At 41.9% G+C, this 24,946-nt stretch overlaps 1 protein-coding gene across 3 annotated transcripts in view; it reads left to right on the top strand.

The window, feature by feature from the left end:
- Positions 1-24,946, top strand: part of LOC126175151 (myocardin-related transcription factor A-like) — a 113,930-nt gene that overhangs the window by 74,511 nt on the left and 14,473 nt on the right. The window contains exons 6-8 of one of the 3 annotated variants that reach the window (XM_049921716.1): positions 9,817-9,972; positions 13,834-14,417; positions 20,047-20,405. In XM_049921716.1, coding sequence (XP_049777673.1) covers positions 9,817-9,972; positions 13,834-14,417; positions 20,047-20,405 — 1,099 coding nt within the window. Of the gene's footprint in view, positions 1-9,816; positions 9,973-13,821; positions 14,418-20,046; positions 20,406-24,946 lie in introns of all 3 variants that reach the window. The other 2 variants (XM_049921717.1, XM_049921718.1) reach the window with 2 other exon arrangements.

Below are 24,946 nucleotides of genomic sequence, written 5' to 3' on the forward strand. Positions count from 1 at the left end.
CATGTGTTGACTGACGGAGACCGCTGACAGTTGAAGAGGGTCATAATGTGTAATAGGCAGACATATACCCAGACCATCACACAGGAATTCCAGACTGCACAAGATTCCACTGCAAGTACTATGACAGTTAGGTGGGAGGTGAGATAACTTGGATTTCATGGTCGAGGAACTGCTCATAATCCACACATCATGCCGGTAAATGCACACCTTGAGTGGTGTAAGGAGTGTTAACATTCGACGATTGAACAGTGGAAAAACGTTGTGTGGAGAGATAAATCACAGTACACAGTATGGCGATCCGGTGGCAGGATGTGGGTATGGCGAATGCCTGGCGAACATCATCTGCCAGTGTCTGTAGTGCCAGCAGTAAAATCTGGAGGTGACGGTGTTATGGTGTGGTTGTGTTTTTCATGGAGGGGACTTCACGCCTTGTTGTTTTGTGTGGCACTATCACAGCACAGGCCTACAATGATGTTTTAAGCACCTTCTTAATTCCCACTGTTGAAGAGCAATTTAGGGATGGCGATTACATCTTTCAACACGATCGAACACCTGTTCATAACGCACGGCCTGTGGCGGAGTGGTTACATGACAATAACATCCCTGTAATCGACTGGCCTGCACAGGGTCCTGACCTGAATCCTATAGAACACCTTTGGAATGTTTTGGAACGCCGACTCATCCCAGGCCTCACCGACCGACATCGATACATCTCCTCAGTGCAGCACTCCATGAAGAATGGGCAGCCATTCCCCAAGAAACCTTCCAGCACCTGATTGAATGTGTGCTGCGAAAGTGGAAGCTGTCATCAAGGCTAAGGGTGGGCCAACACCATACTGAATTCCAGGGTGCTAATACGAACTTGTAAGTAATTTTCAGCCAGGTGTCTGGATACTTTTGATCACATAGTGTACAAAGGTCAAAAAGGTGTTTGACCCTCTTAAACTGTGTGGGGTGCAACCCAGTGCAGCATCCAATTATAGAGTTATGAATTGTGTAACCTGCTGTCATGTCTACACAATAATGCGCCAAACCAGGGAGACAAAGACAATTTTTGTTGAGTCTAGGTTGTCAAGACATGGTTCTACTGAACAATGTGATGGTTGTTTTTGAAGTTTTTCTGTGCCCATATTCGTTTTAACAATATAAAAAGATATGCTGTAATACAGTAATGAAATTGCTTACCTGTAAAGTACAGCAATAATCTATCTCCAATCAAACTATCAATCATTTTAGATATAACAAACTTTGAGTATAGCCAGTTAAATTTATTTCTGGAGCATGAGACTTTCTCAAATTCATCTGATCACTTGTATCAGAAATGGCACTTTCAGAATATTACCCTCTATTGGATAAATTTCTGAGAACACCCGTGAAGTAGAGTGAGGCAGCTTTTTTGCATATTCCCCATATTCTTCAGTTTGCACATTGAGGAAGCTACAAAGGATACTGAAAATAAATCTGGAAAATGAATTAAAGTTGATGGTTAAGAAATAAAAATTTTAAGATATGCCAACAACATTGTGATTGTGGCAGAGGCAGCAAAGACCTTGGAAGGGCAGTTGAAGATAATGAACATTGTCTTAAGGATCATTATAAGATGAATTAGCTAAATGTAACAAAATAATAATGGAGTGTAGTGGTGGAACTGAGTAATGTGATGCTAAGGAAATGGAATTACAAAATGAGATGCTGAAAATGGTAGATGTGTTTTTCTATCTAGACAGCAAAATACCTGATGATGTGTGACGTTTACATGCTATAAAAATATAGACTAGCAATAATAAAAAAGTATTTGCCTGGAGTGTAGCTTTATGTGGAAGTGAAATGTGGAGACTAAACAGTACACAGCAAAAGTGAACAGAAGCTTTTGATATCTGTGAATGCTGAAGATTAGAGGGCGAGATCAAGTCACTAATGACTGGATACAGTTATGTCACTACTTGCCCAGGATGGGCAAACTATAACAGTTCATTTGTTTGAGGCTATCTACTGTCCAATAAATTATACAAAAACTTGGGTATAATAATTTCGAATGACTAGCACACTGCAGTTACTTACCTTATCTAGCCAATAAGCAGTTTCCTTGGGTTTGGACTCTCCACAATCGCCCCAGCTATAACACGTAATCAACTAATATTCAAGATGCTATCTTACAGATTATATCTTAGCAGATATTCATTTGAATGTTATACTGAACAGTAAATGTTTAACAAAGTGAAAGTAACATCTGGTGTGCCCCAGGGAAGCACAATAATACCTCTGATGTCCTCAATATAAGTAAATAATTTATTTTATCTAGCAAGCAGCACTGTCAGTTTGCTTACAAAAGACGGTGTTGTCTGCAGGAAAGTATTGCATTTCATGATTGTAGTAACACTGTTCACGTTACGTCGCACTTCACTTAGCATAGACCGGGACTGTGTCCTAGGCATGCCCGATGTTGACTGACTGCGCACGGCCTGTCCTGCCGGAGTTGTTGTTGTTGTTCTTGTTGTTACGCCGGCAGAGGTCGCGTCCGAATTTTCGCGTGCCCTCTGGTGGACGGGACTCTACTGGCGGCAACTACCGTCCGTGACGTGCCGTGCCAATGTGCGCCTCCCGCAATCTTTCTGGTGGCTACGACACTCCTCCTCCTTTGGGGGGTGAAGCCACTGTGATCCACGGCGGCGGAAGGTGGAGCGTCGGGCAGGAGCGATGACCTCCACATCCATTGGGTGGCCGGAGTCGAGGGGATCTGCCAACCCTCGAGCTGGAACCTTCGAATACGGCTGGAAGTGACCCACACGAAGAGGCCCCCATCGTCCCACAACCGGAGCCCGGGACAGAACGGGCGACAAGCTGTCGAACTCTGGATCCTGTTCCACCTCAGGAGGGGCAAGACCCAGTGGCAGGGACGAAGGGGAAGGGACGACCACAGGGGGTAGCCCCCTGCTAAACTGGGCCGGCTAGGGGGGCCGGCTCTCGCTGGGGCATCTCGAATGACGGCGATGCCGGTGCTGGAGCCACTGGAGGCTGCCAAGGCTGAGAACCATCGGAGTGCGGCAGAGTCACAGCGGGGAGAGGAGGTAACGTCCCCTGTGAAACCAATACAGGTGCCGGCAATGGGGAAGCCGGTGTCTGAGAGGTCGGAGGGTGGGTGTCCGAACGTGGACGGAGCTGATTTTGGTGACGACACACCACCCGGTCCCCCGCCTGCAAGGTATAGAGCCGGCGGCCATGTCGGTGCAGGACCACCGCCGGTATCCAATGTGGATTGCGACCAAACCCACGGGCCCAGACTGACATACCCAGTGGAAAACCAGGTACTCCGTTTTGTGAAGACTGGCGAGGACCAGGCTGGAGGAGGTGCAGCAGAGTCCTAGGTTGACGCCCATGGAGGAGCTCTGCGGGGCTGCGGTCTCCCATTGGTGTGGTCCGGTATGCCGTCAAGAAAAACGTCAATGCTTCCTCTGCCAGAAATTCGTGCACATACTTTTTCATCTGCGTCTTAAAGGTGCGCACCATGCGCTCAGCTTCCCCATTCGATTGTGGATGGAAGGGGGGAGAGCAAACGTGTCGAATACCGAAGTGCCTACAAAAATCCTGGAAGGCCTGCGAAAGAAACTGCGGTCCATTGTCCGAGACCAGGGTGATTGGCAGACCTTCCACAGAAAAGATTTTTGTGAGTGCCTGGATTGCAACTTCTGAAGTGGTTGAGGAGCAGCGAACCACATATGGGAATCGGGAATAAGCATCAATGACAATGAGCCAAAAGCCATTGAGAAACGGGCCCGCAAAATCGATGTGAACACGTTCCCACGCCTGGGTTGCCGGCGGCCATGAAGAGAACGCTGCCCTGGGAGATGCTTGTTGGCTCGCACACTGGGAACAGGCGGCCACCAAGTGCTCAATTTCTCTGTCAATACCGGGCCAGTACACATGTCTGCGAGCCAAGGTTTTAGTACGGGAAACACCCCAGTGCCCCGCATGTAATAACTTGAGGACCTCCCTTCGTAAACTCGCAGGAACAACCACGCGAGGAGCTGTATCATCGGTAGCCAGAAGGAGAACTCCTTCCAAGACCGAGAGACGGTCTCGTAGAAGAAAATAATTACGAAGAGGGTCCGAGGCCCGGCCCGGAGGGTGGGACGACCACCCCTGCTGAATGAGGCGAACTACTTGCCGGAGAACCGGGTCAGCCGCCGTTTCCCTGGCGACTCGAGAACCAGTGATCGGGAAGCCATCAACCGCTTGGCGGGACGCACTTCGTGCCATACAAGAAAGGGTGAAACTTGGTAACAGCGTAGACAATGGCCAAAGCCTCTTTTTCCACCTGGGAGTAATGGGCCTGCGCGGGACTAAGCGTTTTCGACGCAAACGCCAGTGGTTGCTCGAAACCATCTGCGTTGCGATGGGCCAGGACCGCCCCCACCCCATACTGCGAAGCATCCGTAGCCAGGACCAACGGCTTATGGGGATCAAAAGTAGCCAAACAAGGGGCTGACGTGAGGAGGCCCTTCAACGAGGTGAACGCTCGCTCGCATGCCGGCATCCAATCAAAAGGAACACCCTTGTGCAGAAGGCAGTACAGGGGGTGGGCTATAGTGGAAGCCCTGGGAATGAACCGGTGGTAATAGGCTATCTTGCCTAAAAAAGCTTGTAACTCCTTCAGCGATGTGGGCCGAGGAAGGTTGACGATACCTTGGACCAAACTTCCTAGTGGCTGGATGCCATGCCGAAAGATGGTGTAGCCCACATACTCAATGGACGGTTGGAAGAAGGTTGACTTATGCAGGTTGCAACGCAAGCCCACAGACCTGAATTTGAGAAAGAGGGTGCGAAGGTTGTGCAAGTGGTCCGTCGTGCTGCGGCCCGTGACAGTTATGTCATCCAGGTAATTAATACAATGAGGGATTGTCGACGTGACATGCTCAAGATAACGCTGGAATATCGCCGGGGCACTGGATATTCCAAAAGCCAACTGCTGGTATTGGTAAAGGCCAAACGGGGTGTTGACGACTGCCAGCCGTTTGGAGTCCTCATCAAGTGGTATCTGATGATAAGCCTCTGACAGATCGATTTTCAAAAAATAGTGGCCTCCCGCCACGGCGGAGAACAATTCATCAGCACGAGGCAAAGGATAGGTGTCCACCACCAATTGGGAATTAATGGTGGCCTTAAAATCGCCACAAAGACGTAATTTTCCCGAGGGCTTCTTGACAATAACGAGGGGCGAAGCCCACTCACTGGAAGAAATGGGAAGAACAACCCCTAGGGCTGTCAGCCGGTCTAGCTCTTCCTTTACCTGAGGGCGGAGAGCCAAGGGGATCTGCCTCGCGCGTAGAAAACGCGGGCGAGCCGACGCCTTCAACGTTAAGTGAGCTTCAAAATCTGAAACACGCCCCAGGCCCTCCTCAAAAATCTCTGGAAAGTCTGAGATCAAAGATTCCAATGAGTGATAGGGAACGTCTTCGGAGACCAACTGTATGGTGTCAGCGATAGAAAAACCGAAAGCTTGAAAGGCATCCAGGCCAAAAAGGTTAGTGGAGCTCGCATCACTGACAACAATAAAAGTAATAGGCCGAGTGACTGATTTGTAAGTCACGTCGGTAGTGAATTGACCCAGTAGGGGAATGAACTGTTTACCATAACCGCGTAGACGCCGGTAAACTGGTGCCAACGGGGGCGATCCAAGGTCGGAATACGTTTGTGCATTCAACAACGAAACTGCCGCGCCCGTATCTACTTGCAGTTGTAACCGGCGCGACCGAACGGACACCTCGATAAAGAGTTTGCGTGCCGATGCGTCGGGAGCCTGGCCCGATGAAACTTCCTGAATGTCAACGTCCACGTCCTCTGTACTTGCGTCCTTCGATTCTTTTGAGGCTGAGCGGAAAACTTTTGCCATGTGACCGTTTTTATTACATTTGCGACAAACGGCCCAACGCTGGGGGCACTTATTTCATGGTGGCCATGAGCTCCGTCTGCTGCGCAACCAAAACGCGCACCAAATCCTCCATGCCGTGGAGAAACTGCGAAACCGGAACAACGACGCAACATGCGAAAGAACATCCCATCCTCGTCGCCAATTGTGTAGTAACACTGATCACGTTACGTCGCACTTCACTTAGCGTAGACCGGGACTGTGTCCTAGGCATGCCCGATGTTGACTGACTGTGCACGGCCTGTCCTGCCGGAGTTGTTGTTGTTGTTCTTGTTGTTACGCCAGCAGAGGTCGCATCCGAATTCTCGCGTGCCCTCTGGTGGACGGGACTCTACTGGCGGCAACTACCGTCCGTGACGTGCCGTGCCAATGTGCGCCTCCCGCGATCTTTCTAGTGGCTACGACAATGATCATAAGAATGTGCTAAGGGACTTATGTGAAACTTCCATATTGTGTGATGAATAACAGCTGTCTTTAAATGCGGATTAATTTAAGATGATGACTATAATATAGACTGAGTATCCAGTACTCTTCAATTACAAGATGAGTGGAGAACACCTGGAGTAATGTACATCATTTAAATATTTACGGGTTATACTAAGATGCAACATGAAATGGGATGATGAAAGCAAGACTTGGATTTATTGGAAGGGTTCTGAGGAAGTGTGGTGCTTTTGGAATGGAAATCACGTAAAAATACTAATGTAACCAATTCTAGTGTGTTACTCCAGTGTTTGGAGTCGTCATTAAGTAGTCGTGACATGAAACATCAAACAAATTCAGTTATGTGATTCTAGGATTGTATGAGGTCAATGTAGCTCATACAGAAGTGTAACAGAGATGTCTGATAAATTTATAAAATTGTATTTGAGGATGATTGTGCAGCAATTGGCTGTCTCGGCCTCATGTCTCATATAGGGTACATAAAAATATGGTACGGGAGATTAGGCCACGTACAGATGCATATAGACCATAATTTTTCCCCACACTGATTACTCAAATGACAAAAATTGCTAATATTGAGACAATGTACCCTCCACAGGGCACTGAACGATATATGTGTAAATGTAAATTAAGCAACAGTGTGATGATGAAATGAAACACATGGTGCATGAGTAAGCAATCATTTCAGAGATTACTAATCCAGGCATTAGTAAAATTTTGGTTCAGTGCATAGATTGCAATTTAGATTATTTTGGGAAGAAATATTGCGCAATGCTGTTTGAGATGTGTTCTTTCCCCATATTGTGTACTCGTCAAGTCATGGTGCTGCCATTCATTAAACAGGATATGGCCTGCATTACACTGCATATCTAACCCTTGCATTTCAAACAATGGAAACTCCAGGTAGGAATATCAACAATGTAGGAAAAGACAGATTGCTACTTACCATAAAGAAGACACGTCAAGTTGCAGACAGGCACTATTAAAATACACTCCCATGTAGCTTTTGGCCCAGCCTTCATCAGTAAAACACACACACACACACACACACACACACACACACACACACACACACCCCTATGCCAACTCCAGCATCTCAGGCTGGAATGCAACATCATGTGGAATGCAATCAGCAATCTGGAGGGGGTGGGGAAGGGGAATTGATAATAGTGTATGGGTGGCAGAGCATGCAGGGACTAGACTGCCAAGAGGTGCAGTGTCAGAAGGTTTTGGGACAGGGATGTGGGGAAAAAAGGAACAAAAAAGGAGAGGAGCAGGCAAAGACAGGCAGACAAGTTGGCAGAGAACTGCAAATAAACAGGGTGGGAGACAAGAATGGGGAGGAGGTGACAGGACAGAGGGGGTGAAAACTGTTGGGTGGAGGGTGTGGGGACAGTATGTTACTGTAGGTTGAGGCTGGGATAATCACAGGAATGGAGAATGTGTTGTAAGGATAACTTGCATCAGTGCAGTTCAGAAAAGCTGGTGTTGGAGGGGAGCATCCAGATGGCTTAGGTAGTGAAGCAGTAATTGAAATCAAGTGTGTTATACTCACAAGGGAACCTCCCCATCGCACCCCCCTCAGATTTAGTTATGAGTTGGCACAGTGGATAGTTCTTGAAAAACTGAACACAGATCAATCTAGAAAACAGGAAGAAGTTGTGTGGAACTATGAAAAAATAAGCAAAATATACAAACTGAGTAGTCCATGCGCAAGATAGGCAACGTCAAGGAGAATATGAGCTCAGTAGTGCTGTGGTCCCGTGGTTAACGTGAGCAGCTGCCGAACGAGAGGTCCTTGGTTCAAGTCTTCCCTCAAGTGAAAAGTTTATTTTCTTTATTTCCGCAAAGTTATGATCTGTCCGTTCGTTCATTGATATCTCTGATCACTGTAATAAATTTAGTGTCTGTGTTTTGCGACCGCACTGCAAAACCGTGTGATTAGTAGATGACAGGACCTGCGTCTCCAATGGGAACCGAAAACATTTGATCGCAAGGTCATAGGTCAATCGATTCCTCCACAGGAAATCACGTCTGATATATTCTATACGACACTGGTGATGGCATGTGCTTCACATGACAGGAATATGTTGTCGACCCACCTAACTTGTACACTTGGCGAATGGGTAAAAAGATTCTTCTATCTTGCCCGATTTAGGTTTTCTTGTGGATGTGATAATCACTCCCAAAAAAGTGATGAAAACATAACAGTTTGTCACATAAACTGAAAATAAAAAAATTAAACTTTTCACTTGAGGGAAGAACTTGGTAGGACCTCTCGTTCGGCAGCTGCTCACGCTAACCACGGGACCACGGCACTACTGAGCTCACACGCTGCTTGATGTTGCCTATCTTGCACATGGACTACTCAGTTTGTATATTTTGCTTATTTTTTCATAGTTCCACACAACTTCTTCCTGTTTTCTAGATTGATCTGTGTTCAGTTTTTCAAGGCCTATCCGCTGTGCCATTTTATAACTAAATCTGAGGGGGCTGTGATGGGGAGGTTCCCTTGTCAGCTGCATGCTGTGCCACAGGATGGTCTACTTTGCTCTTGGCCACAGTTTGGCGGTGGCCATTCATCCTGGTGGACAGCTGGGTGGTAGTCATACCAGTGTAAAAAGATGTGCAATGATTGCAGCAGATCTGGTAAATGATACAGCTGCTTTCGCAGGTGGCCTGGCTCCTTATAGGATAGGACAGACCTGCGACAGGACTGGAATATGAAGTTCAGGATGGAGTAGGATGTTGTGGAGGTTGGATGGCTGATTGAACGCCATTGTAGGAAGGGTGGGAAGCATCTCGAGCAGGATGTCCCTCTTTTCAGAGTATGATGATGATAGGTAACAAAAGCCCTAATGAAAGATGTGGTTCAGTTGTTCCAGTCCAGGTGGCACTGTTTAACAAAGGGGACACTCCTTTGTGGCTGGTTTTTGGGGGTGTTGAGAGGACTGGGCGTGTGAGGGGAAATGACACGGGAAATCTGCCTGCAGACTAGATCTGGGGCATAGTGCCTGTATGTGAAGGCCTTGGTGTGTGTGTGTGTGTGTGTGTGTGTGTGTGTGTGTGTGTTTTAATTGTGCCTGTCTGCAACTTGATGTTTGTTCTTTATGGTAAGTAACATTCTGTTTTTCCTACATTGTTAAGTCTTATATTTGATTTGTCAGTGTATTGTCAAAATATAGTAGCTATTTCCTCTCTTACACATGATTTCCACCCATCAGTGTGTGTCATGAGTGTGTAAACACACCTGTAACTGAATAAATATTAGCTCTCACTTTGCCATAATCCATTTACAGCTAGCGACCTGGTGTTGTAAAATACTTGTGAACCTATCCACTCTGCGTGTGTGTTTAATTTTGTTTTTCTCATGTGCCCCATCCTCCCATTTACTGTCTCTACTAGCACTCTGCACGTTACTAATACAACTCACTCCGTCACTCCAGTGAGCGACCTGAAGGCGGAGCTGAAGCGCCGCAACCTCCCCGTGTCGGGGTCAAAGCCTCAACTGATCGACCGGCTCCGGCCATATGTGGCCGAGCTGTGTGCTTCTCCGGGCCCTGCTCCCAGCTTCGCCGGTGATGAGTCGCAGTCGCTTTCGGGTAAGGTGTCTAGTGTCAGGGGACGCAACGGTGGATGGGATGTTTTGTTAGTATGTGCAGGTACTATTTTTTTGCTGGTAATACATTAGATGAGTTCGTAGCTTATTGCTGAAATTTTAAACCCTGGGAAACGTGCGAGCAATGAGTCAAAAGTTATTAAGCGGGGCTCATTTGCTGCAGGTAGCTTTAAGCAGAGTCGTTTTTGCCGTCATCCCTACCCACCAGTTACCTTGCTTTCTCTTACGAATGAGTCACTGCTGAGTGTTTCTCAAGAGTTCTGCACGAGTTGTACCTCACAGTGATGTAAAGGTGGTAACAGGCCTAATGAAGTATGATCCAATCACTTGTAAAAACGTAAAAAAGATTACGCACACATGAATTATCCTGTAAATTTGATCATCAAGATAAGCTGCTGCTTGAAAAAGCAAGCCTGTGTATTTGACTTAAGTAACACTATGATGTCATTAATAGAATAAAAACTGAGTGGGGAGACAATGGGGCTCATAAAATGTACTCCTTGACGAACACGTACGAGCATAGTGTCCGTATGCAGAGCACTCGTGTTGCAGATGTAATTATTGAAAATTTGTACAACCTCTGCAAGGGGCACACTTTTATGAGCCTTCATCATTTCTTACTTGTGTCCGATGTCTTTTGCCATAATATCTATGATGACATACAATTTTCTACCAGTGGATGTGATAATAAAAGAGTTGCTCAAATTATTCTTTACTGTTGACACAATAGTGTTAGCCTAAGTGAGTACATTGGCTTCATTTTTTATTTGCTTGATGGTGACCTGTGTGATTAAAAGTGGTAGCCAGTAAAGTTTGTTTTAAAGGAGCGGTTTTATATATTTACAGACTGTGAGGCACCAGCTATGTAAAACTGACAGGACTGAGCGTAGTGTTAATTTCAAGCTGAGTAAGTTGATCACTCCTGAAAGAGATACAGTTCAGCTGACTTGTTGGTGTCATTCACTGGTGTGTACAAGGGTATGATTACCACCTGTGTTTACTCCATTGCCTCCCCCACACCACACCTCTCCATTGTATATTGCTAGTATTCTTTCAGCTCTGATTTTTCGAGATTAAAGCCTTTTCCTGCTTTAATTTTTGACAAATAGTGTTTTGAGAGAAAATTATAGCTGATCATATGTGACATAATTTCTCTGTGATTTGCTGTATCCACAATGAAGATGTGTCTTTTGTACAATATGCAGAAATATAACTTTTGAAACCTGCTGTGGTAGAAAAACTGTTGTAGAGCCATCAAAAAGTAATTTATCCACTGTTAGATTTGTATTCGTTTTTATACAGCATAGTGACCCAGAATAGTATATAACAGTTTTTCATACAGAGTTTTTTCAGTTGTGAATTATAAATTTTTGTCCAGTGAAATACAACCTCGTAGGAAAAATGATTTTGTTTATAAATTAAGCAGTAATTACTCCTTTTTCCACATCTTTACCAAAAAAGGGAAGACAGTTCTTTAGCTGCCCACATCTACACAGTTTACACACCTTAATTCTTCAATCAGAATTTGTCCTCTTCGTTGTTTGCACTTTCTGTCTTTGGCCATAAGTGCCTCTTCCAGCTGCAGTCTACATCCCCTTGTTAAGTCTTTTTCTTTATTTTTCTGTTTAATACATAAATAGTTTCAAAATTGTCATGTAACATGAAATTTAGTTACGAGCAGTTTTTATTGGTGACTTAAAGGATGAGTGTTGAGGTCTTGACTCGTGAAGACACAGACAGTTCCTTCTCCATCTTTAACCAGGTTTATAACTCATGGTCAGCTGATGCCCTAGTCATCTGTCACAATGTCCTCAGTCGAGTTCAGCAAAGTGAACATTCAAAGTACCTTGTTTAAAAGTCTCAGGGAGCATCTGTGGTTCTCACACCAAGACAAATTCATAATTATCTAGTATGCTGTGTGTGCTTGAAAATGACTAATCTGTGTACTAGTTTTGTGTTGCAGACTATTTTGTTAAACATTAACATAGCTTTGATATAGTTAATTTAATGAGTTTAACCATCTTTATAGGTCTTTGTGTAACAGATAATATCCTCTGCTTACTAAGTGTTAATTTCCCTCTTATACTGTACTTCCATAAATCCGGAGTCCTGGCTGACTTTCCTCTTTAATCATGAAATGACTTATTTTCCACATCTCTTTCATCACTTTTGAGTGATTAAGGAACATCTGCTCCCAAAAACTAGGATTTATTTTTCTTGTTCTTTGTGTCTATATGTGCTGCAATTTAGTAAGTATTATTTTTTTCTCTTTAGTGTGACTCAGGTACATATTGGAATTTATTTTTCTTGTCAAAGTTCTTTGAGCTTAGGAGTAACTGTAAAGTTATTTATTATGATAAAGTATATTGTCATTGAGCAAAGTGATAAGACAGTAATTTTCTTTTCGAATCTTCTTGGGAGATTTCTTTCTACATGTCAGACCAGGAATCAAATCTAGAACTATATTTTTGCAGGGAATACTCTTAACTACTGCACTATCTGGGCATGACTCTTCATTAGTGGGATACTGAACTTTGGCCTGTCCACATCGAATTAGTGATAAAGCACGAGTCAAATGATGCATTTGGAGAAGTGAGTTTGCATCCTTGGCTTAAGTGTACAAGGTGCTTTGCAGTATTAAAAGTGAACATAAATAGTAAAACCTAAACTCAGGGCTGCCCTCACAACTTCAGCTGTTCCAGTACCTCACAAGTATATTCCAAATATCACAGAGGCTCTTCTCCACTAACACTCCTGGAAGAAAGGATATTCCTTATAAATGTCATATCTGCAGTGTAGGGCCTATTGTGCCCAAAGAACGGGTCACGAGTTACACGTGGGCAGCTCAGTTAGCAGGATCATTGCCTGAAATTACGAGAATCTGGCTGAGAGCCACAGTTTTGATCTGTAAGGACATTTCAAAACAGTACACATCCTGTTGCAGAGTGAAAGATTCATTCTGGGATTTTCTGGTTCTTTCTTTCCCCAGTTTGCATTTTCTCATATAGCTCATGGCAGTTCCTTATTTCTGGCACAGCAAAACGATTTTATTTTTGATAATCCAAAGCTTTGAAGAGAACTTGTGTAATTGAGATTACATTCAGTAGAAAAGTGTGTAGTAATACTGTGTGAAGAGGTGTTCATAAACTGACATGACACATTTTTGAAAACAATTAATAATTACTGCTTACCAGGACTTAATGCAGACTCCAAGTTCCAGTCACATAAGATGGTAGTGGATGCAAATAACAGTGGGTGTATCCTGGTGTGACTTGTTCAAACCCTGTCTACTAAGTGGAAAATGAGAGAGGAAGTTCTGTAAGTGCATTTCTGATGCTACAGCCAACAAAACCATCCACCAATATGATTTGGGCATCTACTGTCTGATACAGTACATAATCACAAGTATGAGAACTAAATGATAAAGTACAAAATTTAATTATTTTACATAAAAAAGCTTTAGTCACACATAATGGAATAAATGCATGACCAGTACTTATCTTCTGGTGATGAAGTACTAAGTACTGCCGATAAATAGATTTCATAGTAGTTTCCTCAAACAAATTCTCTTTTTGATACAATTAATAAACACATGGGAAAGATAAAAATCTTATTTTTTTTGTCTGACCAGCTGCCTATTTCCATCCATTTCTACTCTGTTATAAGCAAGAAAAATTTAAAAGTATTGGCAACTGTGTTAAAAAATTAAAACTAGAGAGATTTTGTGTACTTTTCAGGCATGTAGTGGAAGAGAGGGAAGAGAAACCTCTCATTAAGTGTACAAGACATAGTCTGAATTTGTCGTTTTAAAGTTAACACCTACATTACCCAGGCCTCTCGACAGCTGATGCGCCATCTTCACCAGCGGACACAGAGTCGACGGCCGCACCCAGCCCACCCGGAGTCAGTGCGACCGGTGGTGCACCGTCGCCCGCGCCGTCTGCTGACGTCGAGATGGAGGCGTGCGGCAGTCCCGCTACGCCGGCAACACCCGCCGCCACAGAGGACATCATCCGCGACCAGCAGCGGCGCATCGAGGAGCTGCAACGCCAGCTGCACCAGTCACAGATGCAGTTGCAGCTGCAGAAGATGCGCAGCAAAGCAGCCGCGGCGGCAGCTGCGGCACAGACGCAGACCCGGGCGGCCGGCGCAGCGGGTACTGTTGCGGCACCTGCCGCCGTATCGCAGCCGCAGAAGCTCATCCTGCAGCAGCACCTCCAGCACAAGAAGGCCCAGCAGCAGCTGCAGCAGCAGCTGCAGCAGCTGCAGCAGCAGCAGCAGCAACAGCAGCAGAGGCAGCAGCAGGCTCAGCAGCAGCAGCAACAGCATGCTGCCTTTCAACAGCAGCAGCAGCAACAACAACAGCAGCAGCAGCAGCAGCAGCAGCAGCAGCAGCAACAACAACAACAGCAACAACAACAACAGCAGGTATGTGAACGAAGTTGACAGTAGCCCATGAAGTGTGCAGTCTGTGTCAGTGTAAAACGGTGAAATATTGATTGTAATTTATTCATGTGTCAGTGTAAAATTTTTAACCATCTTTAAAGGTGAGAAGCAAAGATGTTCTGTTTTGTTCTGCAATATTTATTTATTACTAACCAGTTTTAGCTTATTGGTCTATATGACCTGACAGACAGGGTGAGCAGCAATCTGCAGCTGCTTGCTGACGACACTGTTGGGTATTGGAAGGTGTCGTTGTTGAGTGTCTGTGGGAGGATACACGATAACTTAGACAAAATTTTTAGTTGATGTGATGAATGGCACCTAACTCTAAATGTAGGGGGGAGAAAAAAATTCCTGTAATGTTTGAATACAGCATTAGTAGTGTGCTGCTCAACATAGTCACATCGATTAAATATCTAGGCATAATTTTGAAAAGTGATATGAAATGGAATGAGCAAGTAAGGATGATACTAGTGAAGACGAGTTAGTGACGTTGGTTTACTGGGAGAATTTTAAGAAAGTATGGTTCATCGGTAAAGGAGACCGCATGTAGAATACTAGTGTGACCCATTCTTGTGTACTGCTCGAGTGTTTGGGATTCCTACCAGGTCACACAAAAGGAAACATCGAAGTGATTCAGAGGTGGGCTACAAGACGTTTTACCGGTACATTCAATCGACACTGTTTTGTGAACTCAGTGGGAATCCCTGTAGGAGAGGCAACATTCTTTTTGGTGGACAATGTTGAGAAAAGTTAGAGAAGCAGCATTTGAAACTGACTGTAGAATGATTTTACTGTCACAATTGTACATTTTGTTTAAGGACATCAAAGATAAGATAAAAGAAATTAGGGTTTGTATGGAGGCATATAGGCAGTTGTTTTTCCTTTGCTGTATTTGCAAGTGGAGCAGGAAAAGAAATGACTAATAGTCATGCCCAGTAGCCTCTACTGTGCACCGTACTGTGGCTCATGGAGTACGTATGTAGGTGTAGTCAAGTAACAGGTGACTAGTGTCCACAAAGGCACAAGTGTACAAAAAAACCAAAGTTGAAATTCCGTGTTTTTCAAATTTTGATTTCTTGTGCACTGGTGCTTTGCAGATGCTAGCCAGTTATTACCTGAAGATGGCCTAGTAAGCTAATGAGTGGTTATTAATAAACAAACACAAGTGGAATGAAACTATATCTGTGAATATAAACTTGTCATACCAAGAGCCAGCATAAATACCCATTAACATCATTTTCAAATCATTTGAATTCTTGTACAGAAGATACCTCAAAATTTACAACAAAACTGTTTTTAATAACAGTCATTTAGAAGTTTTACGTATTTTACTCACATTACCATGGTATATTTACGAAATACTCACTGTAGTTCATATGCTCTACAGAACAGTATACTTGAGTTTTCTTGTTCAAACTGTGAAATTGTCATCCGTGAGTATTTAGTGCTTTTCAACTGGCAGGATAAAGTGAGTCAAATTTCCGTGCTGAATATTTTCATGTCCTTTATGTTTATCATAAATTTTAAAAGCCATATGTTTTATTGTCTGTGCATAGAATATTAACTGGCATTTTGAGACCATAGAATTTTTTGTGATGGATGCTGCAATTGTGCAAAAAATGGAAAGCATCAAGTGTATATTGGTTTTCGTAGAAGATCTCTTAAAGGTTCTAGAATTTTTAATTTTTTTAACATAGGGTGGCACGTGTTCCTTTTTATTGAGGTCATAGAAACTGTGACAGTTTACTAAAGGATAGTGCTTATGCATTTGGAAGCTGAAAGACAAATTGCATTGCTGCTTGCAAGGATGTTTGATGACCAGGTGAGCTGTATTTTCTTTGCCACACACAATTTTCGTAATGCTTGGAGCTAGCAACATAATGGTCCTCAGACAAATAGCTACCGGGTACACTCTGGAACAGGTGATTATGTCATGCACACTGTTGTGGACGTGTACATCTACTGGAAATGCTGCCAGTGCTTTTACAACTTGTGCAAAAACCTCGTTGATCAAGCTATTCTTTGAGATGCAGAAAAAATAATAATTGCTGAGTAACAGATCCTGCTACAACTTTCTTTTTTTTTGGGGAGGGGGAGGGGGGATTAAAATGTTTTCACCTGAGAGTGGTTACCAAATATTGCAGTGTGTGGATGTGTATTGTTCTGGTGAAAGGCAGCTTTGCATATTGTTCGTTCTGAATGACATGCCTGTTCGCCTGTTAAGTGTTTTGAGGATAGACCTTAGATATTAGCCACAATATCTGCACAGTAAAATTCACTATTACTGTGCCTCTTATACCTGCTTGCTCACGGAACACAGTTGCCTTAATTTTTTGTTGCGTATTGACCTTTGTGGGAAGATTGCCGCTTTGAAATTTTGAATGACACAACTGTACTGTTTGTTGCTTAATCTTCGCACACACACAAGGCAGCAATGTTTCATTCTTAACTCATTATGGGAGGGCAGTGGGGGTTGGAATGAATTCTCTCTCTCTCTTCCTGGCATCAATAAAAAGTGTGTGTGTAGATATAATTCTGTGTGGATGTATCTTTTGAAATTTTCAGCCTTGCTCAGTTTCTGATAATTCAGTTTCTCGTTATAATTCAGCCCATTGCTCCCAGTTGTTAATTCATACATTTCATTCACTGTTTCATTGACCCATTCATTCACTCACATTCTTCCATGTACACCTGCAAGAATCAGAACCTTCAAGAACTTGGAACGAGTCAAGGTATTCGTGAACAGAAGTGAAGCAATTCTTCAAAAAATGAATCTGTAAACTGTATTGCCAGTGAACTGTCACTGTACTGTTTTGTACTATGTATGATGAGTGTAGCAGAAAAGCTGCTACTCTAGAAATAGCTGTTGTCTAAACAAACAATGGAAAATACAGGATGGATTGTATTGTTGTACTAAACAGCCACTCCTCTTTTCTGTTAGTAGCTTAATATTTGCTTGATTGCATTGGCATTTTTCCATAGAAAATAATTACTTACATCAGTGGCAACAGAAGTCTGTTTACATTACAACAAACTTTGTTGATTTGTAGAAGGTGTGAGTATTGAAGTACATTTTTAACTTTCTTTTAGGTACATTTTTAACTTTCTTTTCAATTGAAAAATGTAGGAGCAGTGTAAGTACGAGCAGTTGTGAAGATAGGCCTGATGCTCCTCTCATCATCTCGCACTTTGATATGTGTGGTATCTGTGGATGATTCAGAGCCCCCAGCTAGCTCAAGTATCGATACAGAGAATCCGTCAGAGATATTAGAGTTCTAGGTGACAGCCACAGCTCATGATTATGCCAGGTGCAGCATCTGCAGCAAGTATGAGAGATGGCGTTATCCTCTGATGAGTGTTTACCGGTATACCACAGCCCAGTTATTGTAGCCAGTCTTTTGGTAGTCACTGAAGCCTTATGCACATACCATTGGATAGCAGAAATCAAACAATGGAAAATCCAGAACGCAATGTAACAATTTTATGAAAAGGAAAGTTGTCACTCACCATGTAAAGGAGATGCTAAGTCGCACATAGGCACAACAAAAAGACTGTCACAAATAAAGCTTTCAGCCCATAAGACCTTCATCAAAAATAGATCACACACACACACACACACACACACACACACACACACGAAAAGGCAACTCTCACACACATGACTGCAGTCGCAGGCAACTGTAGCCAAACTGCCTGAGGCTGCAGTTGTGTGTGTGTGTGTGTGTGTGTGTGTGTGTGTGTGTGTGTGAGTGATCTATTTTTGGTGAAGGCCTTACTGGCTGAAAACTTTGTTTGTGACAGTCCTTTTGTTGTGCGTATCTGCGACTCAGCGTCTCCGCCATTAAATAGCATAATACCTTGACCTTGACTGGGTAATGTTTTGTGATATGGCCTTACCCCTGGATTGTGATATATGCTTAGACAACTTGGCTAAGTTGTTTATTAATTTACCTTGTGATCTCCACTGTCAGTCATCATCAGAACCATCTCTTTTGTTCCACTGGTGTAAGGTTTCTGAAATATGCGAAACAGTTCGCTCGTGAAGACCCATAAATGCTGGGAAAGAAGCTTCTTAGTGTTCCTTTATAACATCCTCAATAGATTTTAATATTTTATAAAAGCTTGCAGCCCCAGCAAGACCACAGTTTTAACATAAACACGTTCACACCGACTGCCACCCTAGTGCATTTAATCATTCCTATCGAAAGTGTTTGTCGATTGAGGTGTTAAATCTGGTGGTGGGCTTTTAACTGCTGCAATCACATTGTATTTATTATGATTGTAATTTAAATAATAATTCAGCTCCAAATTTCCTCTGAGTAAAACACTGTTCTTTGTTTTTATTCACTAGAAATTATTTCATACTCTAGCACCATTTGCCATGTTGCTACAACTAATTTCATCATTAAATTCATACAGATCATGTCACAGCTGCTTTCAACTGTATTGCTCACTTACTTAACTTTGAAAAATGCCTTCTCTTCTGTAGATGTGTGGTACAGTGGTATTCATCACACTGCATTCTACCAGTTATTTTTTTCTATTACTTGCAGTTCACATAATATGGCATTTACAAAATTATAAATGTGTTTATGCTTGTACAGTGTTTAGTAATGATCTTAAAAATTTAAGAATTCTTTCAAACAAATATGTGTTTTAAGATGTTTTGACTTATTCTGCATCCAAGAGGTCCATTTCGCTTAGGATCTCGAGAAATAACTTCAGCGTATTTATCGTTTTTTGTAAATATGTATTATGTTTTTTTGTTTTATGACACGTTCTACATTGGTGAGACTCAGCATCTCCGCCATTAGATAGCGTAATACTTTGACCTTGCCTGGTAATGTTTTGTGATATGGCCTTACCCCTGGATTGTGATATATACTTAGACAACTTGGCTACGCTCTGGACTTACGTTGTTTATTAATTTACCTTGTGAACTCCACTGTGTGTCAAAAATTATATCTAATATAATCCAAAGAAACATATTAAAATCTAATGTTCCAGTACATGTTAACAACAATGTCTGAAATTTCCTTTTTGAGTTATGGAAATGTGAATTTCTTTTACAAAACTATAACCCATGCACTAAGTGTTTTGTTTTTGTCTTTGGCTACTAGTCAGCACTGCGTGTTACACAAAGGTAGTAAACAAAACACATACATTTTGTATTAATTCACATAAATCCACCTTATGATGGAGCTTTAGACTTCTGAAATGTGTAGTGGAAATAAAATAAAGTGTGACAAGTAACAGTAAACTTGTCCCAATCACTATCAATAACAGTCACAGCAAAGCCTAACTTAAAATGTTTGCATTTAAAGGCTTAAATGACATAATTTCCAAAATAAAATCTTCATCTCAAATATATAGTTTTGAAGCTACTGTAGACAAAAGAAATGCTTATTTATAATTTTGTAAACATCATTTTTGCTACTACAGTAACTTTGACCAGAAATCGTAGTTAGAAATACCTTAGCCTTCCGATTACATACACTTAGTCCGTCCAACGACAGATTCAAGAATAAAGTATAGTTGTATATGTCACAACTGAAATAGAAAGCTGCTCTTCAAGAGAGATCTTTAAGACAATTCGTATTTGTTTTAACAGGTCATTAATGCCAAGGCAAGCCTTGCAGCCTTCCTCCAGAGTCAGAACAGCCATCACCAGCAACAGCAGAACAACAACAACAGTAACCATAACAGCAGCAGCAGTAGCAACAACAACAACAACAACAACAACAGCAGCAGCAACAACAACAATCAAAACAGTAACACGAACAACATGCTTGTCGGTAGCAACTCTAGCAGTACAGCAAATGGCCAGAGTGCCCACCCACACATCCGCCGCAGCATCGTGCTGGACCAGCAACAGGCGGCGCTTGTCCTCAACCACATCAACCTGCAGAAGGTTGCTGCTGCGGCTGCTGCCGCAAGTGTCAATGGGCTCACGCAGCCTGGCCACCACAGGTATGGCATGTAACGAGTTCTGCTCACTTTGTAGCTTTTTTCTTTATTTATTTAGCAGCTAGTTAACTGGCACTACCCAGGTGCGTATGTATCCTGAACTTCCAGCATGCTGGAATAATTGCAGGTCAGCAACTTACGTTAATCAGTACAACAGAAAACCAACCAAAGTTGCAAATTTCACTTTTTTTATTTACGCGATGACTTTTTTTGGGCTGGGAGCCGTACTACTTTTGGGCTGGGGGCCATTTTCAAATCATCCAGATAGTTGATACGGTATTTCTAAAAATACAAGACCCGTGTCAAGAAAAATATATACATATTATGTACTGCAAATGAACAGTTACGATGCATACAGAATTATCTGTATTTTTGGAAACACCATTTTGACTATCTGTATAATTTGAAAATGGGAAAAAAGTGAAATTTCCAACTTTGGCTGATGGTTTCCCATTGTACTTGTATTTATACCATCTCATATTAGATAGGAGAAGGAACAAAACCTATATACCATTTGCTTTCAATTATTTATACATATGCCTTTACCCCTCCTTAATAGTGACATACTTTCCTTAGATTGTGGGACATGTTATACCAAGTTTGAAATTTCTCCATGCATTCCGGAGTTGGATGGCTCAGGATTATAGGTAGATAACCCACATTTCTCTGGAAAAATGTGAGAGATAACAAACATGTATTTCTTTTATTGCGTGTATAAATAAATAACAGACATATAAATCATTCAAATAATTGAACTACTAGACATTTTAATAATAATTACAGAAGGTTATGTATGTCATGCCAAATAAAACTTCTTGATTAAGGTTTGTTGGCGCTGGTAAGTTACAAATGATACACTTACCAAGAACAAAAACCATTTATCCAAATCTGTCATTTTTGTAGAGTCCAGTAACAGTATTATTTTCAACCCTTGTTGTTGCTGTTGTTGTTGTCTTCAGTCCTGAGACTGGTCTGATGCAGCTCTCCATGCTACCCTATCCTGTGCAAGCTGCTTCATCTCCCAGTACTTACTACAACCTACATCCTTCTGAATCTGCTTAGTGTATTCATCTCTTGGTCTCCCTCTATGGTTTTTAACCACCACGCTGCCCTCCAATACTAAATTGGTGATCCCTCGATGTCTCAGAACATGTCCTACCAACCGATCCCTTCTTCTACTCAAGTTGTGCCACAAGCTCCTCTTCTCCCCAATTCTATTCAATACCTCCTCATTAGTTATGTGATCTACCCATCTAATCTTCAGCATTCTTCTGTAGCACCACATTTCGAAAGCTTCTATTCTCTTCTTGTCCAAACTATTTATTGTCCATGTTTCACTTCCATACATGGCTACACTCCATACAAATACTTTCAGAAACGACTTCCTGACACTTAAATCTATACTCAATGTTAACAAATTTCTCTTCTTCAGAAATGCCTTCCTTGCCATTGCCAGTCTACATTTTATGCCCTCTCTACTCCGACCATCATCAGTTATTTTGCTCCCCAAATAGCAAAACTCCTTTACTGCTTTAAGTGTCTCATTTCCTAATCTATTTCCCTCAGCATCACCCGACTTAATTCGACTACATTCCATTATCCTCGTTTTGCTTTTGTTGATGTTCATCTTATATCCTCCTTTCAAGACACTGTCCATTCCGTTCAACTGCTCTTCCAAGTCCTTTGCTGTCTCTGACAGAATTACAATGTCATCGGCGAACCTCAATGTTTTTATTTCTTCTCCGTGGACTTTAATACCTACTCTGAATTTTTCTTTTGTTTCCTTTACTGCTTGCTCAATATACAGATTGAATAACATCGGCGAGAGGCTACAACCCTCGTCTCACTTCCTTCCCAACTGCTGCTTCCCTTTTATGTCCCTCGATTCTTATAACTGCGATCTGGTTTCTGTACAAATTGTAAATAGCCATTCGCTCCCTGTATTTTACCCATGCCACCTTTAGAATTTGAAAGAGAGTATTCCAGTCAACATTGTCAAAAGCTTTCTCTAAGTCTACAAATGCTAGAAATGTAGGTTTGCCTTTCCTTAATCTATTTTCTAAGATAAGTCGTAGGGTCAGTATTGCCTCACGTGTTCCAACATTTCTGCGGAATCCAAACTGATCTCCGCTGAGGTCGGCTTCTACCAGTTTTTCCATTCATCTGTAAAGAATTCACATTAGTATTTTGCAGCTGTGATTCATTAAACTGATTGTTCGGTAATTTTCACATCTGTCAACACCTGCTTTCTTTGGGATTGGAATTATTATATTCTTCTTGAAGTCTGAGGGTATTTCGCCTGTCTCATACCCTTAGGTTGCTAATAATGGTGCACAGGAGACATATACTATAAGAAAGCCTTCTTTTCTTTTGTATTTCCTTTGCTTTATTGGTAAAGTGTTGGTACAGATTCCAGTTCAGAGCTTTGTGACTTTTCTCTGTTTGGTTTTTACTTATTTATTTTTATTAAGGGAGAAACTTCTTTGAAATTATATTTAGATAAATGGCTCTTTGTTTTCTTATTTTACAGCTACAGCCAACAAATGTTGAGCCTATGAACTTTTTCCCCATTTGCAGACTTCATTTGGTTTGTGATATGTTTTTCCAAAACTGAACATGAGAAAAAGTGCCCTTAAGTCTTTTATTAACCACAAGTGTGGCTTCTTTTTCTTTGTCGACTGTATCACAGCTTACAGTCATCTGTGTGGTACCTATACAGGTAATCACCTTGAACTTTGGAGGGTAAATGACAGGAGAAAAATTACTTTAATGCTTATGTTTTGCCCTCCACAGGAATCACTGTCCAAATTAAGTATTCATTTAGTTTTAGAAAGGTAGCTTATCTGTCTCTATAAACTTGATGCAATTTCTTGGCCACCAGTGGGTACAATACCTTCTCCTAAGACATACGTGTATCCCATATTCAAAATGTCATCACGAATCCCAAGGTTATGCACCCAGAACTGGCATTTATAATAAAGCATACCTGTTGTTAGTACTGGAGAAGGTATTGTCCTCTCAAAGTCAAACATCAATACCAGGTGAGTACCACTGCTTGATTCCCTTGCCTGGACATCTCTTGACTTATCTGATTGTGATTGCTGCAACTGGATATTATGCTCTTTTTTCTGAACCTTCTGACAAGGAATTCTGTTAATAATGAAGTTTATCACATCACTGACTTATACATTTTACTGGGTGATGAAAATATACATTGAACTAAGTATTAAAACTTTGCTGATGTAGATAACAGTGATACAGGAGTAGTGTTCACAGATTTACAGTCAGGTTGATAAATGTTGCATGTCAGACGTGGTACAAGGTACTACTGACAAGTATCTTTTCAGCATTAATGTACTTGTATGCAGGAAATTTCTTTATGAAACTGCCAACAGTAACTTCTTGTTCTTGACTTGTCTCTTCAGTTCAATGCCAGGATTATAGTTATACCAGAAATTTACAGTGCGCCCTGGAAGAACTTACTATGTACATCATGATCTGCCCACCTCCATTTCATCTTGCAGAAAGCAAGTTTGTATCATCACCTTAGGAGATGGATTTCCTTTTATGTATTTATTTTCATCTCTGACACTTTTGTTCAACCCATTATTAAGACTTTTTCATCACCCAACCCGTTTTTCAATAGCTAGAAAATACTGGCTCTCAATTTTTGTAACATATTCTATCATTGTAATTTTTAGGACAATTATGGGACACTTTTAAATATGACTGTACTGGAATGAGCGTAATAATTGTCAGCATATGCACTTTATCACTTTGGTGCTTCAGATTCCTCATGTACTTTTTTCACTGACTGAATTTGGTACTCTTTTACTTCTTCCTGTGATGAACTACTCTCCCCTAATGGCTCATAATCCCTGGCTGTCTGAATAATCAATATTTCTGTCACCAAAGTTTATGTCTGTATCTGATAATTCAAACATAACATAAAAAAAGCAAATGCATAGTATGCATGACCCATATAATGATTTATATGATTATTTAACAAACTAATGATTGCATCCACTTGGAGTTTTCAAGCATCAAACTTGTGCTGTACTTCTTTTGGAGTTTGGTCTCGTCTTGTGCCAGTTCCATTTGAGTCTGACAACTTTCTTATGATGGTATCCCCACTAGATGGCACAGCAGTCTAACTTTTTAATGTTGTGGGTTAGGACCTATTGCTCTGAGCTATACAGTTGCACATGCCTGTCATCTGCTTCACTCCCCTAGATGACTTAGGGGAGTCATGGCATAGTATTTTCGGGAAACTTGTCAAACTGAGAAAAAGTTTGTAGAGTGCAAAAGCATGTAACAGGACTCATTTGTGGTGCAAATTCAAGAACATAATGGAGAAGCCTGTTTAAGGAATTGGGTATTCTAGCCACTCCTTCTCAGCATATTTATTCCTTAATGAAATTTGTTGCAAATAATATGTCTCTATTTCCAACCAGGAGCTCAAAACATAGTATCAATACTAGGAATAAGGAGCATCTGCATAAAGGCCTAAAATTACTTACCTTGGTCCAATATTCAGGAACACA

Source organism: Schistocerca cancellata, chromosome 3 (genome assembly GCF_023864275.1).
Source record: "Schistocerca cancellata isolate TAMUIC-IGC-003103 chromosome 3, iqSchCanc2.1, whole genome shotgun sequence".
Classification (NCBI taxonomy): Eukaryota; Metazoa; Arthropoda; class Insecta; order Orthoptera; family Acrididae; genus Schistocerca; species Schistocerca cancellata.